Source organism: Sceloporus undulatus, chromosome 3, assembly GCF_019175285.1.
Source record: "Sceloporus undulatus isolate JIND9_A2432 ecotype Alabama chromosome 3, SceUnd_v1.1, whole genome shotgun sequence".
In the NCBI taxonomy this organism is placed as follows: domain Eukaryota; kingdom Metazoa; phylum Chordata; class Lepidosauria; order Squamata; family Phrynosomatidae; genus Sceloporus; species Sceloporus undulatus.
Genome location: NC_056524.1, coordinates 446,767 through 462,488, shown reverse-complemented (window position 1 = coordinate 462,488; position 15,722 = coordinate 446,767). Strand labels below are relative to the sequence as shown.

General features: G+C 46.1%; 1 protein-coding gene across 1 annotated transcript in view; it reads left to right on the top strand.

Moving 5' to 3' along the window:
- INPPL1 (inositol polyphosphate phosphatase like 1) overlaps positions 1–15,722 on the top strand; it is an 83,828-nt gene that overhangs the window by 45,370 nt on the left and 22,736 nt on the right. Inside the window, 8 exon segments of the mRNA XM_042458151.1 lie at positions 1,412–1,554; positions 1,952–2,058; positions 3,046–3,148; positions 6,174–6,370; positions 8,257–8,374; positions 11,669–11,765; positions 13,219–13,357; positions 13,870–13,969. Of these exon segments, the coding sequence (XP_042314085.1) occupies positions 1,412–1,554; positions 1,952–2,058; positions 3,046–3,148; positions 6,174–6,370; positions 8,257–8,374; positions 11,669–11,765; positions 13,219–13,357; positions 13,870–13,969 (1,004 nt within the window).

The following is a 15,722-nucleotide window of genomic DNA, read 5'->3' as shown; positions in this document are numbered from 1 at the left end:
GGAAATCCAAATCAAAGCATCCCCAACAGATGGCCATCTAGCCTCTGCTTAAAGACCTCCAGGGAAGGAGACTCTATCACCCTCCGAGGAAGGAGTGCATTCCACTGTCGAACAGCCCTTACTCTCAGGAAGTTCCTCCTAATGTTCAGGTGGAATCTCTTTTCCTGGAGCTTGCATCCATTGTTCGGGGTCCTGTTCTCTGGAGCAGCAGAAAACAAGCTTGCTCCCTCCTCAATATGACATCCTTTCAAATATTTAAACAGGGGGATGGCCCCCCTTCTTACTATATGATTTTGGGGGAGGAAGGGGGGGGAAATGCCTGTTACTATTTTGTCTGCATACTATGCTATATAACTACTTAAATAGACAATCCATGGAAGAGGGCCTCCCATCTGGGATAGTCCAGATCCTTGGAGGTCTTCAAACAGAGGCTGGATGGCCATCTGTTAACGATGCTTTGATCTGGATTTCCTGCATGGCAGGGGGTTGGACTGGATGGCCCTTGTGGTCTCTTCCAACTCTATGATTCTATGATTCTATGATCATCTCCTTGGGCATTTTCTGGATCTCAGATTTCCTCCTTCTTGGCTGGATAGAGGGATCAAATGATCCAGTGGATCTCTTCCCAATTTACTGATTCTGTGATCAAGGCTGGTCCAAGAACATTTCTGGTTGCAAACAGCTACCTGGAGCAACTCGAGGGTTGTGTCTTGAAGGTGTCAGCCACAGAAGCCGGCGAAACGTCAGGAATAAACTCTTCTGGAACCCGAAAAACCCACAAAAATCTATCGGGTCTAACCTTGTACTTTGTGTCCAATATCTTTTTTATCATACCTTGTACCTTCCTCCAAGAGTTTGGGGCATCGCCATCACATATGAAACTATGTACCTCCCTTTTCTCGGCACTTCCAACATTAATTAGAGTTTGCCTTGTAGATCTTTGCAACCTTACTAAGAGTTAAATGCCACCTATGCTCCATTTTAAATAGTTCTCCTTCGACCCCTGTGCCTTTGTACATTTCGTTGTTTTGGTCCTAGCGTACTTCCAACTCTCCTGTCACAATCGGAGGCCCATTTTATCATTTCATCTCTTACCAAATCTTCTTCCTGTTCTCTATTCCTTAAATATTTGCACAAATTTTGATGTCCTTTTCCTTGGATCAAAAAAACAAATAAAAAACCCAAACCTTGTCAATTTCCATGCTATCTTCAAATCCATCAGCTTTTTGATCTGTCAGCCAACTTTCTCTTAACTGTTGATACAAAAACCAGTGCGTTTTAGAGTCAAGTTGGTTTAATTAATCTATTGGTTTTATTTTTGTATTTATTCAGATTCATGGCAGGTTTGTTTTCCCCACCTCTCTCTCCCTCTCCCTCTCTCTCTCCCTCCCTCTCTCTCCCTCCCGCCCCCCCACCCGCCCCCGGGCGACCTGACCAAAATTGGGAAATCCCAGAAGTACACCTTGAGCGTGGATGTGGAAGGCGGGAAGCTGGTGGTCTTGAAGAAGCAGAAGGACTCCCAGGAGGACTGGAACACCTTCACTCACGACAAGAGTAAGGAAAGGCCTGGGTTTATCACGCTTCAATTGAGAGTTCCTGCATGGCAGGATGGGGCTGGACTGCATGGCCCTTCTTGGAGTCCTTTCCAACTCTAGGATTCTATGTTATATGCCTTTGAGTTTTTTCCAACTTATGGAGACCTTAAGGTGAAAGATTTCATGGGGATTTCTTGGCAGGATTTTTTCAGAGGTGGTTTGCCATTGCCTTCTGCAGAGGCTGAGAGTGTGACTTCTTGCGCATGGTTGCCCAAGCATGGATCCAAACCCTGGTCTCCCAATGTCCTAGTCCAACACTCAGACCGCAATGCCACAATGATTCTAGAAACACAATGGGAAAGAGGGATCCATACCATCTGACTCTGTCTTGTCTCTCTTTTCTCTTCCATTCCCAGTCCGCCAACTGATCAAATCCCAGCGGGTGCAAAATAAATTGGGGATTGTCTTCGAGAAGGAGAAGGACAAGACCCAGCGGAAGGACTTCATCTTTGTCAGTGCCAGGGTGAGTCCGAAGTGCCTTCGCCCAAGACCTAAATGGTGGCATGAATGGCGTCACCTGCCATGTTCAATGGCCAGGTGCCAACATTTTCATCCACTGCCAGAAGTAGGGTTTGGACTGCAGCTTCCAGAATCCGCCATCCAGCCTGGCCAAGAGCCGTGGTGCCTGGGGATTCTGGAAGCTGCAGTGTGTCCTAAGGTGCATCTACACTGTAGAAATAAGGTAAATAATGGTAGTTTGGTCCTGACAGTAAGAGCTATTCGACAGTGGAACACACTTCCTCCATTGAGAGAGGTGGGTCTCCTTCTTTGGGGGTCTTTAAGCAGAGGCTGGATGGCCATCTGTCAATGGGGATGCTTTAATGGAGAGCTCCTTCATGGCAGGAAGGGGTTGTACTGGATCAGTGCCCTTTTTGGGGTCTCTTCCAACTCTATGATTCTATGGTACCACTTTAAGTGTTGTAGCTCCATCCTATGGAATCTGGGAATTTGTAGTTTTACACAGTTGTTAGCTTTCTCTACCAAAGAGTGCTGGTACCTTACAAAACTACAAGTTCTAGGATTCTGTATGAGTGAGCCATGGCAGTTAAAGAGCTGTCAGACTGCATTATTACTACAATGTAGATTACCCTTAGTCTCTGAAGCAGCAGAAAACAGGCTGTCCCCATCATCCACATGACATCCCTTTAATTATTTGAATATGACTGAAGTCATAGGTCATTGCAAACAATTGCAAAATGATGGAACCATTCTGGGGATTTGCAGGTGGGGCTGTCCTGTTTCCAAGCTTTCTCTGCGACTGTGCCTTTCTCCACAGCCGCTAATGACTTGCAGTTTTTGAATTTTGAAAGAAAGCAAAAAGCAAATATGGGGCAGCTGGGACCCCTGGATATGTGTGTGCACATGCGTGTGCGCGTGCGCCTTGTGTCCATGCCTTTGCTGACCAGGGCTTGCTTCCCATGCCTGGCCCCTGTGCCTTCCTCCTCTCCAGAAGCGGGAAGCCTTCTGCCAGCTCTTGCAGCTGATGAAGAACCGACATTCCAACCAGGACGAGCCGGACATGATTTCCGTCTTCATCGGCACGTGGAACATGGGTGAGTGGCCTGGTTTATTAGGATATTCTTAGGATAGGGGGACAGGAAGAGTGAGGTTCTTTGGGCGTGCCTTGCATCTGTGGGTTGCTGTCCTGCAGGGAGGCAGGGGTCAAGTGCCGAGTTTCTTGTGCCGAGAGGCAGGCCTTGCCTTCCATAGAGCAAAGGACCTTTGCTGATCCACTTGGCCCATCCGCCGCCAGGGATCAGGATAATAAAATCGGAGAGTTGGAAGAGAGCTACCCTCAACATATTTTTAAGTATTATTATTATTATTATTATTATTATTATTATTAGTTTATTTCCTACCAGCCTCTCCTCACTGCTCAAGGCAGGTTACAACATACTTAAAACACAATCATTACATAAAAAACACATATTAACAGATCTACGCAAAGCTAGAAGTTCAGCCACCAAAATGGAAATCATAACAAAAATCACCCCAGGATACATTTTTGGAAAGGAGTTCCAATGGTTTCCAGATGGTTCAAACATTTTTACTTACTTATGCAAACTTACTTACTACCTATTTACCTTGAGCCCTTGGTATCCACTGTGGTTTGGTACCAGGACTCCCTGTAGATAGTAAGTAAGTTTGGAGAATCCAGGCATAGTCAGACACGCATCCGAGACTTTAGGAGAGCGGATTTCAGTAAACTTGGAGAAGTATTGAGGGCGATTCCATGGTCAGAAATACTAAAAGATAAAGGAGTTCAGGACGGATGGGACTTTCTCAAAAGGGAGATACTGAAGGCACAATTTCAAACAGTTCCAGTGAGAAAGAAAAACGGGAGACGTCTCAAGAAACCAGGATGGATGACTAAGGAACTTTCAACCGAGTTAAGTTTGAAACAGAACATGTCTAAGAAATGGAAAAAGGGGGAAATCACCAAAGAGGAATTCAAAGAAATAGCAGGCATTTGTAGGGTAAAGTCAGAAAAGCCAAAGCGCAGAATGAACTCAGTCTTGCTAGAGAGGTTAAGAACAATAAAAAGGGCTTTTTTGGATATGTCCGCAGCAAAAGGAAGAAGAAGGAAATGGTAGGTTCACTGTGTAGAGAAGATGGCAAAATGCTAAGAGAAGACAGAGAAAAGGCAGAATTACTCAAGACCTTCTTTGCCTCCGTCTTCTCAGAAAAGGAAAAGGGGCTCAACCTGAGGATAATGGAGCAGAGGACAGAATAAGTAAAGAGATAGTAGAGGAATACCTTGTTAATCGAAATGAATTTAAGTCTCCAGGACCAGATGAACTCCATCCAATGGTATTAAAAGAACTGGCAAATGTCATATCGGAGCCATTGGCAATAATAGTCTTTGAGGACTCCTGGAGAACAGGAGAAGTCCCAGCAGAATGGAGGAGGGCAAACGTCCCCATCTTCAAAAAGTGCCATAATCACAAAAAGTCAACATGGGTTTCAGAGAAAGAAGTCATGCCAGAGAAATCTGATCTCTTTCCTTGATAAAATGACCATCTTGGTAGATGAAGGGAATGCTGTGGATATAGTAGATCTTGATTTCAGTAAGGCCTTTGACAAGGTTTCCCATGATATTCTTGCAAACAAGCTTGTAAAATGTGGGCTAGACAAAGGAACTGTTACATGGATCTGTAACTGGTTGACCGGCCGAACCCAAAGGGTGCTCAACAATGGCTCCTTTTCATCCTGGAGGGAAGTGACCAGTGGGGTGTCCAGTGGGGCTCTGTCCTGGGCCCAGGGCTATTCAACATCTTTATCAGTGACCTGGATGACAGAATTGGGAGCATACTTATCAAATTTGCAGATGACACCAAATTAGGAGAAGTAGTTAATACTCCAGAGGACAGGATCAAGATTCAAAATGACCTGAATAGACTAGAAAGCTGGGCCAAATCTAACAAAATGAAATTCAACACAGAAATGTAAGGTACTGCACTTAGGGCAGAAGAATGAAATGCACAGATATAGGATTATGGGGATCTGGGAGTCCAAGTAGACCATAAGTTGAACATGAGTCAACAGTGCGATGCAGCAACTAGGCCAATGCAATTTTAGGCTGCATCAATAAAAGTATAGTGTCTAGATCAAGAGAAGCAATAGTGCCACTCTATTCTGCTTTGGTCAGGCCCCACCTGGAATATTGTGTCCAGTTCTGGGCGCCACAATTCAGAAAGGACACAGAGAAACTGGAACCATGTGTCCAAAGGAGAGTGACTAAAATGGTGAAGGGTCTGGAAACCATGCCCTATGAGGAACGACTCAGGGAGCTGGGGATGTTTATCCTGGAGAAGAGAAGGTTAAGAGGTGATATGATAGCCCTGTTTAAATATTTGAAGAGATGTCATATTGAGGAGGGAGCAAGCTTGTTTTCTGCTGCTCCAGAGAACAGGACACAAAGGGGCAATGGATGCAAGCTGCAGGAAAAGAGATTCCACCTCAACATTAGGAGGAACTTCCTGAGAGTAAGGGCTGTTCGACAGTGGAATGCACTCCTTCCTCGGAGGGTGATAGAGTCTCCTTCCCTGGAGGTCTTTAAGCAGAGGCTAGATGGCCATCTGTTGGGGATGCTTTGATTTGGATTTCCTGCATGGCTGAAGGAGTTAGAATGGATGGCCCCTGTGGTCTCTTCCAACTCTATGATTCTATGATCAAAATCCATAGGCACTCAAGTCTTATTAAATACAGTGGATGGTAAAATTGTGTTCCTTATATAAAATGACAAAATTAAGGTTTGCATTTTGGAATATGTGTGTGTGTATGTGTATAGTTGTCCCGCCCGATTTGCGGGGGATCCGTTCCAGACACCCCCGAGAATCTGGAAGACCTTCTGGTATTAATGTGATATCAAGGGTCACAGAGGGCTGGCTCTTGGGGTAACATCCTGTTTGGGTACCACTGAATCTACACTCATGTGCAATCCTAGTGCAAGAGTCCATTCTCCCGCGGAACTCCACAACACTTGTATTTCTGCATGAAATGACGCTGGGGCAGAAATCGGGGGGGATATCTCTTTTCCCCTGGCTCCTTCTGACCCACCCTCCGTTTTCCCTGCAGGCAGCGTCCCTCCTCCCAAGAACATCACCTCCTGGTTCGCCTCCAAGGGCCTGGGCAAGACGCTGGACGAAATGACCGTCACCATTCCCCACGACATCTACGTCTTTGGCACCCAGGAGAACTCCATAGGGGACAAGGAGTGGGTGGACTTCATGCGCGGGGTGCTCAAGGAGTTCACCGAGATCGAGTACCGGCCGGTGGGTGCCCTTGGGGCGGGCAGGGCTGGAAGCTGGGGTCAGATACTCTTTCTGCAGTCCCTGCAGGGCTGGTTTTAAAGTTACAATCCCCTGGAGCCATAAAAACACATCCAGACCAAAACACATTGGGATATTTTTCTTTTTGCGGCATCCTGGGACTTTTCCAACATCTTTTGCACACCATGAAATGTTCCCCTGTGCATGTGCAGATCATTTAAAAAAAACCTGGGAATTGTGCTCCCCAGAAAGTAACTTTTCCAAGCTCTGCATCAGTCTTTTGGGACATTTCTTCCCCTTCAAGACTGCCGCACTCCTGAAACAAAGCCTCCATACATAGGAAGGCACTGGCTTGCCTTTATTCTGTCTGCATTGTGTTTTCTGCACTCATTTAAGAAATAGGAATAAATGTTGCAGATTTGCATTATGTGCTTTTTCCTGCTTCCATGAGTGGAACAGGAGGAGAGGAAGGGCGAGAAAGTGCTTGCAGGTAATAGAGGCTGCCATAGAAGTCAAGGTGTGAGGGGTGCTGATGCAGTCCAGGATATTTTAATGCAGTCCACAATAAATGCATCATTCCTATATTAACACATACACAGTAATGCAAAGGGATCTTGTGGCACCTTTCAGATTAACTGAGCGAAAGACTTTGTAGCATAAGCTTCTGTAGACTTGATGCATCAGAGGAAGAAGAGCAAGTCTTCAAAAGCTGGTGCTACCACTTCTTTTGTGCAGTTAGTCTCAAAGGTGCTGCAAAATCCCTTTGCATCCTGATAGTCCAGACTAATCTGGCTGTGAATTCTACACACATAGTAAGGTATCAGTTTTACCATTGCATAGGACGGGATTACTCATGCTCAGAGCTCCAGCACCTGAAATATACATTCATGGGATTTCCTCTGTTCTTGTGCAGTGTTTCTTACAACCCTGAGCTACTGCAGCCATATCCAAAATGGCATAGGCTACATCAGAGATGGGGAGTTGGTGACCTCCCAAATATTTGTGGACTACAACTCCTATCAGACCTAGCCAGTGCAGCTGGTGGGGATGATATGATTTGTGGTCCAGCAAGATTTGGAAGGCTGCCAGTTGCCTTATCCTGGAGCTACAGGATGCAGTTTGCAGGTGGAAGAAACAACTAGATTATTTTTTCAAAATGTTTATTTGAACCTTGGTGGCACAGTGGTTAAATGCCAGTCCTGCAGCCACAAGGTTGTGAGTTCGATTCCAGGCAGGGCTCCAGGGTCCACTCAGCCTTGCATCCTTCTATAGGTCAGCAAAATGAGTAACCAGCTTGTTGGGGGCAATTGGCTTACACATTGTTAACCTCTTAGGGAGGATGGGTTCAGTTTGAAGTGATGTAGAAATGTACTTGCTGTTGCTATTTATATCCTGCCTTCCTTCTGGGATGGAGTTTTTAGAAATCTTGCAAGCGGTCCAGAAGTCCAAGTTTGCAGGGAAAGAGGCATTGCAGAGTTGCCATACATGGAGCCAGGACTTCAGTCCACTTGCCTTGGAATGGTTCTAGTTGCAGAGTTACAGATTCATGAATTTGGAAGGAACTGCCAAGGGTCACCTAATCCAACCCCTTTTCAGGGTGCTTTATAAAACAGACAGATCTGCTTAACAGAATGCACCCCGCATTGTTCTCTGTGTATTTTCAGTTTCTCCTTACAAGACCCAGGGAAACAAGATGCATAAACACATGAAAAGGCTCCTTAACATTTCCCTCCCCTTCAAATCCTCTTCCTTCCATTATCCATCCTGTTTTATTGTACTCTGGTTTCTCTTCAGATCATATAAATCTTTTGCCTTTTACTATTGCTGTCTTGTTAAGAGAGCCACTGATTTCAGGATGCCAAGGTTGTCTTCCCTGGCTGTCTTTCCAGATCGCCATGCAGTCCCTGTGGAACATTAAAATCGCCGTCCTGGTGAAACTGGAGCATGAGAACCGCATCAGCCATGTCAGCACCTCCAGCGTCAAGACGGGGATCGCCAACACCTTGGGTAAGGCAGAGACGGACCCCCAAGTCTGCTTTTGCAGCCCCTGCCTCCCCCAGACCAGCCTTTTTTCCTAAATGCCTTCCTCTGTAAGCCTCCACAGAGTTCAACATTAAAAATGGTCATTTTCAAGCTAGAGTTCCCTCTGTGTTGGGTTGGCTTTTTGGCATTGGAGGCAACCCTTTCAGCTTCCAGGGGGTCCCAAGGGTGGAAGACTGACCCCAGAACCGGACAGAATTGCTGGGAGAAGAGAAGAATTGGGGGTGGAATGGGAGGGTGGGCACGCATTCCTCCAGCAGGAGTCTAAAATAGGCTCAGCGCTCTCCACATTGAGTCAGTTTTGGGGTGAAATATGAATTGTAGGAAGCAGCCTTAAAGCAACTATTGACCCACCATCACTTGTCATCACTTGCTATCGGTTGCCATCGTAGAATCATAGATGCTTGGAGTTGGAAGGGGCCACAAAGGCCATCCAATCTTATCCCCTTCTGCCATGCAGGAGTCCACAATGAAGCACTAGGGAAAGATGGCCACCCAGACCCCTTTTTAAAACAGTCTCCAAAGCAGGAGACTCCATCCCCCTCTATTGAAGCAGCAGAGTCTTCCATGGTAAAACAGCTCCTGACCATCAAGAAGTTCCTCCTAAGGTTTAGGTGTAATCGCTTTTCTTCTTATTTGAATCCATTGATTCCTGCAGGTCTGCTTAACAGTTTCCCCTTGAAAGGCCAAGGAAAACAAGATGCACAAACACATGAAAAGGCTCTTTAACATTTTCCTCCCCTCCAAATCTTCTTCCTTCCATTATCCATTTCATTTATTCATTTAAAGGATGTATATCCTGCCTTTCTCCCAAAATAGGATTCAAGGAGGCTCCATCTTCAGCATGGCATCCCTTTAGATACTCAAAAATGGCTCTTGGGGCAGCTGTCAGTCTCTTCCTTGCCAGGTTGAGTTTCCCTTATCTGGAATTCCAAAACGCAAAATATTCCAATATCCAAAATTGTCTGTGTGGATGGCTGAGATAGCAACACCTTTCCTTTCTGATGGTTCAGTGCACACACACTTTGCTTCATGCACATCATCATTTAAAACATTGTATAAGATTACCTTCAAGTTAAGTGTTTAAGCAGAACCTGGATGGCCATTTCTCCCAGGGAGTGTTTTGATGGAGAGTTCCTGCATGGCAGAAGGGGGTTGGATCGGATGGCCCTTCTTGGGGTCTCTTCCATCTCTAGGATTCTTGGATTCTATGGCTATGAAGAGTACAGTATATGCAATATAAATGAATTTAGTACGTAGACTTGGGTCCCATCTCCAAGATATTTCATTTCATATTTGCAAAAATGCCAGAATCTGGGGAAAAAATAAATATCCAAAACACTTCAGGTCCCAAACATTTTGGAGAAGGGAGAGTCAAGGTGTATTTATTGGTGAAGGTACATTTGGATTGTGTAACCCTCTTAAGGGCTTTGGGGGGGGATGATGTGGACCCTTGGCCATCCACAGTTGACCGCTCCTGCAATAGGGTTAGTGGGGAAGGAAGCATGCAATGGGGACCCCCTTGTTATCAGAGCAGAAGATGCAGCATGAGCTTTCGTAGGCTAAGGAGATTATCCCATGAAGCTTTGCAGGTTTTTAAACATCTGAAACAGCAGTGATGCTTTTCACATTACCATGCAATTGCAAATTGATAATGAGTTGCTGATGCATTTTATCACACTACTGTTCCATTTACTCATTGGCTATCCAAGATTAAGGCTGCATCCACACTGGATAAATAACTCGGTTGGGTACCGCTTTAACTGCCCTGGCTCAAGGCTATGGCATTCTGGGAGTTGGAGATTGTTGTGGGGCCTTCCTTCCTTAAGCACCGCTCTGCTCTGGGCCCACAACAAACTCCAACTCCCAGAATGCCATAGCCTTGAGCCGAGGCAGTTAAAGCAGTGCCAAACTGGGTCATTTCTCCAGTGTGGATACAGCCCTTGTAAGTAAAGTTGTCTTGCCTTTGTTGGGGGTCGGGAAGGTGCAGCAAAACCTGTTTGAACCCTCTTCTCTCTGAATTACCCCCGAATGGCTTATGGCATTGCAGATGTTCCAGAAATAGAAAGCCAGGGAGCCTATGAAAATCCAGCGGTTTATTAGGCGGCTGGCTTCAGAGGAAGGTTTCTCCAAAGGTCTGAAGCCCCTGCGCATAGGTGACATGCCATTTTATAGGGCCTGAAACAAAGAACTTGCAAAACATACATTGATTGGAAAAACAGAATTAAACATAGACACCCCTTTCTCAGTCATTGGTTACGAAAAATATACAGCTTTGAAGCCCCAGGTGGGCACCACCATCAATTCTCTTCTCAGGACTGTTTTCTGGACTCACTGTCCCAGCATGGCATCCCAGCAAAATGCCTAATTTTGGGTCAATGCAGGTATCTAGGCAGCATTTGGGGCAATAAAACAGGCCCCGAAAGACATGAAGAGCCACAAAGAGATTTCTTTGACCTGTTATCTATCAGAGAAATAGTCCTTTCCCCTATTTCATCCTCAGACAACTCCAGGCATTCCAGCTATAAAACATATGGGCTTAGTTTTCTGTTCGTGTTGGTTTTGTCCTCACTGTCCTCCTCAATGGCACATACTTCAATAAGGGGTTCACTGCATGATTGACAGCTGTCCGTGGGATTTTCTTGTTCATGAAAAGCATCGGCAGAAGCACCGGCTTCCTACTGCCTAACCATAATGAGGTGCAATAAGATGATGATGATGATGATGACGACAATGACGACGACAACAGCAAAAACAACACATTTTAGTTATATCCCACTTCTCCAAATGACTGAAGCGGCTTACTCTAAAAATATCTATAAAATACAGTAACAGCATGTTTCATTATATCCCATTATATCCGTGGATTACAAAGCCAATCCTGTTTCTATCCCCATTATTGAAGAACAGTGCGATAATCTTCTTGGTCTCCATCCTCAGATGCATAATATGAACAGGTGCCTAGGAAGGACCAAAGGTGCCCAGGAGCTAGGTCTACTTCCTCCGATGGCCCAGAAGGTCCTTCCTGGGCACCAGTTCACTCCATACATCTGAGGAAGGAGACCCAGTCTGTGAAAGTTCATGCTACAACTTCTTTTGCTCCGTTAGTCTCCAAGGTGCTGCAAGGTCCCTTTGCATGCAGTTATTGCAGACGAACACGGTGACGTCTCTGAATTCTTATCTCTGAATGTTATCACTGGTGCTCATGTTTACCTCCCTGATCCATGATGCCACGTGCATCGTCTCCCTTTTGCTCCCAAGGAAACAAAGGGGCAGTGGGTGTCTCCTTCATGTTCAACGGCACGTCCTTTGGGTTTGTCAACTGCCACCTCACCTCCGGCAATGAGAAGACAGCCAGGTGAGTTTCTTTCGCGGGGCGGACCGGAGAGTTCATTGGCACAACTAGGGCTGCCATTTCAGGACCTGGGTTTTCAGAGCCAAATCCAGAGACCGAGGGACTGTCCACAGTAGGGTCATTAAGCCTCAGGCATTAAGTGCCAACCAGAGTTGTCCACCTGCTTGGGAAGGTTAAGGATAATCTAGCCTACTTGCTTCTAGGTGGTTGCAAAAGTGGAGCAGAGGGTGAGTTCTGGCACCATAATTGTCAGGGAAGGAGGAAACTAAGTAAACACACAGACCATCTGGAATCATAGAATCGTAGAGTTGGAAGAGACCCCAAGGGCCCTGATCCAGTCCAACCCCCCCTTCTGCCATGCAGGAACTCTCATTCAAAGCATCCCCATTGACAGATAGCCATTCAGCCTCTGCTTAAAGACCTCCAGCAAAGGAGACTCCACTACTTTCCAAGGGAGCATCTTCCACTGTTGAACAGTTTTTACTGTCCAGATGTTCCTCCTAATTTTTAGGTGGAATTTCTTTTCCTGTAGTTTGCATCCATTGTTATTGTCCTCTTCTCTGGAGCTGCAGAAAGCAATCTTACTCCATCATGTGTCCTTTTAACCTTCTGTTCTCCAGGCTAAACATACCCATAGAATAATAGAATTCTAGAGTTGCAAGATACCCCAAAAAGGGCCATCCAGTCCAACCCCATTCTGCCATGCAGGAACTCACAATCAAAGCATCCCTGACAAATGGCCATCCAGCCTCTCTTTAAAGACCTCTAAAGAAGGAGTCTCTACCATGATGTGAGTCAGTCCAGTTCTCTGTCAAACAGCCCCTACTGTCAGGAAGTTCCTCCTAATGTCGAGCTGGAATCTCTTTTCCTGTACAGTACCTTGCATCCATTGTTCCTGTTCCTAGTCTCTGGAGCAGCAGAAAACAAGCTTGCTCCCTCCTCAATGTGACATCCCTTCAAGTATTTAAACAGGGCTTGACCTTCTGTTCTCCAGGCTAAACATCCCCAGCTACCTAAGCCGTCCCCCATAGGGTTCATGGTTTCCAGACCCTCCACCATTTTAGTTACCCTCCTCTGGACATGTTCCACCTTGTCCACATCCTTTTTGGTGCCCAGAACTGGACACAATATTCCAGTCGGGGCCTGAACAAAGCAGAATAGAGTGGCACTATTACTTCCCTTGATCTAGACACTATACTTCTATTGATATAGCCTAGAATCGCATTGGCCTTTTTAGCTGACGCATTGCACTGTTGACTCATGTTCAACTTGTGGTCTAACAGGACTCCTAGATCCCTTTCACACTTAGTCCCATTGCAAGGGAGAATCTGATCAATGGATGTTGATGGTCCAGAAGGATGGCCTCAGGGGACCCCATCCCCATTCAGGCAGGAGCAGTGAGGGGACCCTGTGGGTCTCATGCTATAACTCTCCTTCCTCTCCGTCTCCCATCCAGGAGGAACCAGAACTACCTGGACATCCTGCGCCTTCTCTCGCTGGGCGACAAGCAGCTGAGCTCCTTCGACATCTCCCTCCGCTTCACACATCTCTTCTGGTTCGGGGACCTCAATTATCGCCTCGACATGGATGTCCAGGTGAGGGGGTCTTTAGGGTGAGTTCGAGGGGAGTCGGTTTTTTAGGGGTAGGTGGGACAAAGTAGCAAAGTGGCATGTCAGGAGGGAAACCGATAAGGCCATGGCCTCTGAGCATCTGCAAAGAGCCACTTTATTAATATTTATGTCCTATCCCATATTATAGGATCCCAGGGTGGTGCTCTAGTACAATCAAATTAAACAATATGGCCTGTGTGGGGAATAACTGATGAGGTGGTGGTCTCTGAGCATGTGCAAAGAGCAGCTTTGTTTACTAAAATATTTATATCCTGTCCCATATTGCGGGATCCCAGAGTGGCGTCTTCAGCAAAATCAGATTAAACAATTTAAGATGTCATTGAGTTTATTTGGTCGTTCCCTGTTTTTCTGGGCCCTGCAAAGGTCTTTGTGGGAATGGTGCTGTGGGGAGAAAGGGGTTTTTTTCCTCCTCACTTTTTGCATGCTGCCATCCAGGCCACCGTTGCGTTTTGTTGGACCTCTTCCTTTCCTTGCAGGAGATTCTCAACTACATCAACCGGAAGGAGTTTGAGCCCCTCTTGAAGGTGGACCAGCTCAACCTGGAGAAGGAGAAGCACAAGATCTTCCTGAGATTCAGTAAGCCCAGCTGCAGTGCAGCAAGACCCCCATGATATGGGACACCATGCTTGGACTGGGAGTTCCTGCATGGCAGGATGGGGCTGGATTGGATGGGGGTCTTCTTGGCGTCTCTTCCAACTCTAGGATCCTGTAATTCTAAAAACCCTCAATGGGGAAGGAATTCATCTGCCCACGTCCCACTTTTTTGCCTTTATTGAGTAGTTCTCTCTCATCATGCCTCTCCTTTTTTAATGAGAGCCAGTGTGACACAGGACCCCCAAAGGCTGTGCAATCCAGCCCCCTTCTGCCATGCAGCAATACACAGGATCCTAAAGTTGGAAGGGACTACTAAGGGTCATATAGTCCAACCCCCTTCTGCCATGCAGGAATATATAGGGTCCTAGAGTTGGAAGAGACCCCCAAAAGCCATCCAGTTGTGCCAGGCAGGAATTCACAATCCAAGCTCTCCATGTGACAGATAGCCATCCAGCCTCTGTTTAAAACTCTCCAAAAAGGAGGCTCCATGACACTCCATTGAGGCAGCAGCGTATTTCGTTGTTGAACAGCTCTGACTAAATATAAAAAACCTAGCACTCATCTTAGTTGCAATATCCGAAGTATCAGAGCAACAGAATAGCACTGATAGAACACAAAGAGCAATGAAAATTACTTGCAAAACAGCCAACTATACTATGCAGAGACCGGTTTCCTATGCCTTTGTGTACTAACTGCCTTCATTAAAACTGGACCTGCAACTTCATTTCCATGCACAAAGGATTTATAGTTTGAATTGACATTCTCACATACCAGTGGCATATATATGTCTGTGCTTGGCTTCCACTCCACCAAATGCATCTGAAGAAGGAGACTGAAGTCTAGGAAAGCTCATGCTGCCACCTTCTTTCTTTTAGTTAGTTTCAAAGGTGCTATAAGATCTCTCCACATACTGATTCTGCAGACTAACACGACTATATCTTGTATATTACAAGCATGTACTGTATATATATTAGAAGAGCCAGCGAGGCATAGTGGTTTTGGCATTGGACTAAGGCTTTTATCAGGCGGGGTCTTTGCAACTCAGATCCGGGCTTTTGCGGATCGGGCCATTCGCATTCTCATGATAATGAGAATGTATTTTCATACCTGGTAGCTTTAAATGTGAGCCCCTTCCGCAGGACTTGCAAACTGAATCCTTACTGGCTCCTCGTTTTGGCGAGTGCGCTAAATAAGTGGATTGACGCAATTTTCATTAGGGCTCTGTTCGATCTCACTGTGAATTGGTCTGGTGTGGAATCCCAATTTGCTTGTGCTCCTGAACACCATCGCAAGACCCCAAGGTTGCAAATCTCCCATGATGCCCTGCTGCAATTTGCCCCATTTTCTTCCGGTGGCTCTTTTCGCTTTCAGGGCAACCAGGGCTCCATTGGAGCTCTCTCTCTGCTTCCCTCCTCTTCCCCGCTGCAACTTCGGCAGGGCAGCCTGGCCAGCAGCGCTTTCTCCCTCCCTGCCCCTTTCTCTCCCTCACACACACACACACATCCCTGGCAGCCAAATGCAAAGGGATCCTCCGTGTCAGAGCCCCCATCCATTTCATGCACATGTACATCCATCCTCCTGTCAATCTCCTCATCTATCTTATATATGCACACACACACAGACACACATATATACATACACACACACACTCATACACACACATATACACACACATATACACCAGAGCTCTCTGGCAGAGAAGGCTCAATGTCTCTGGACACTGCAGTTCCCAGAA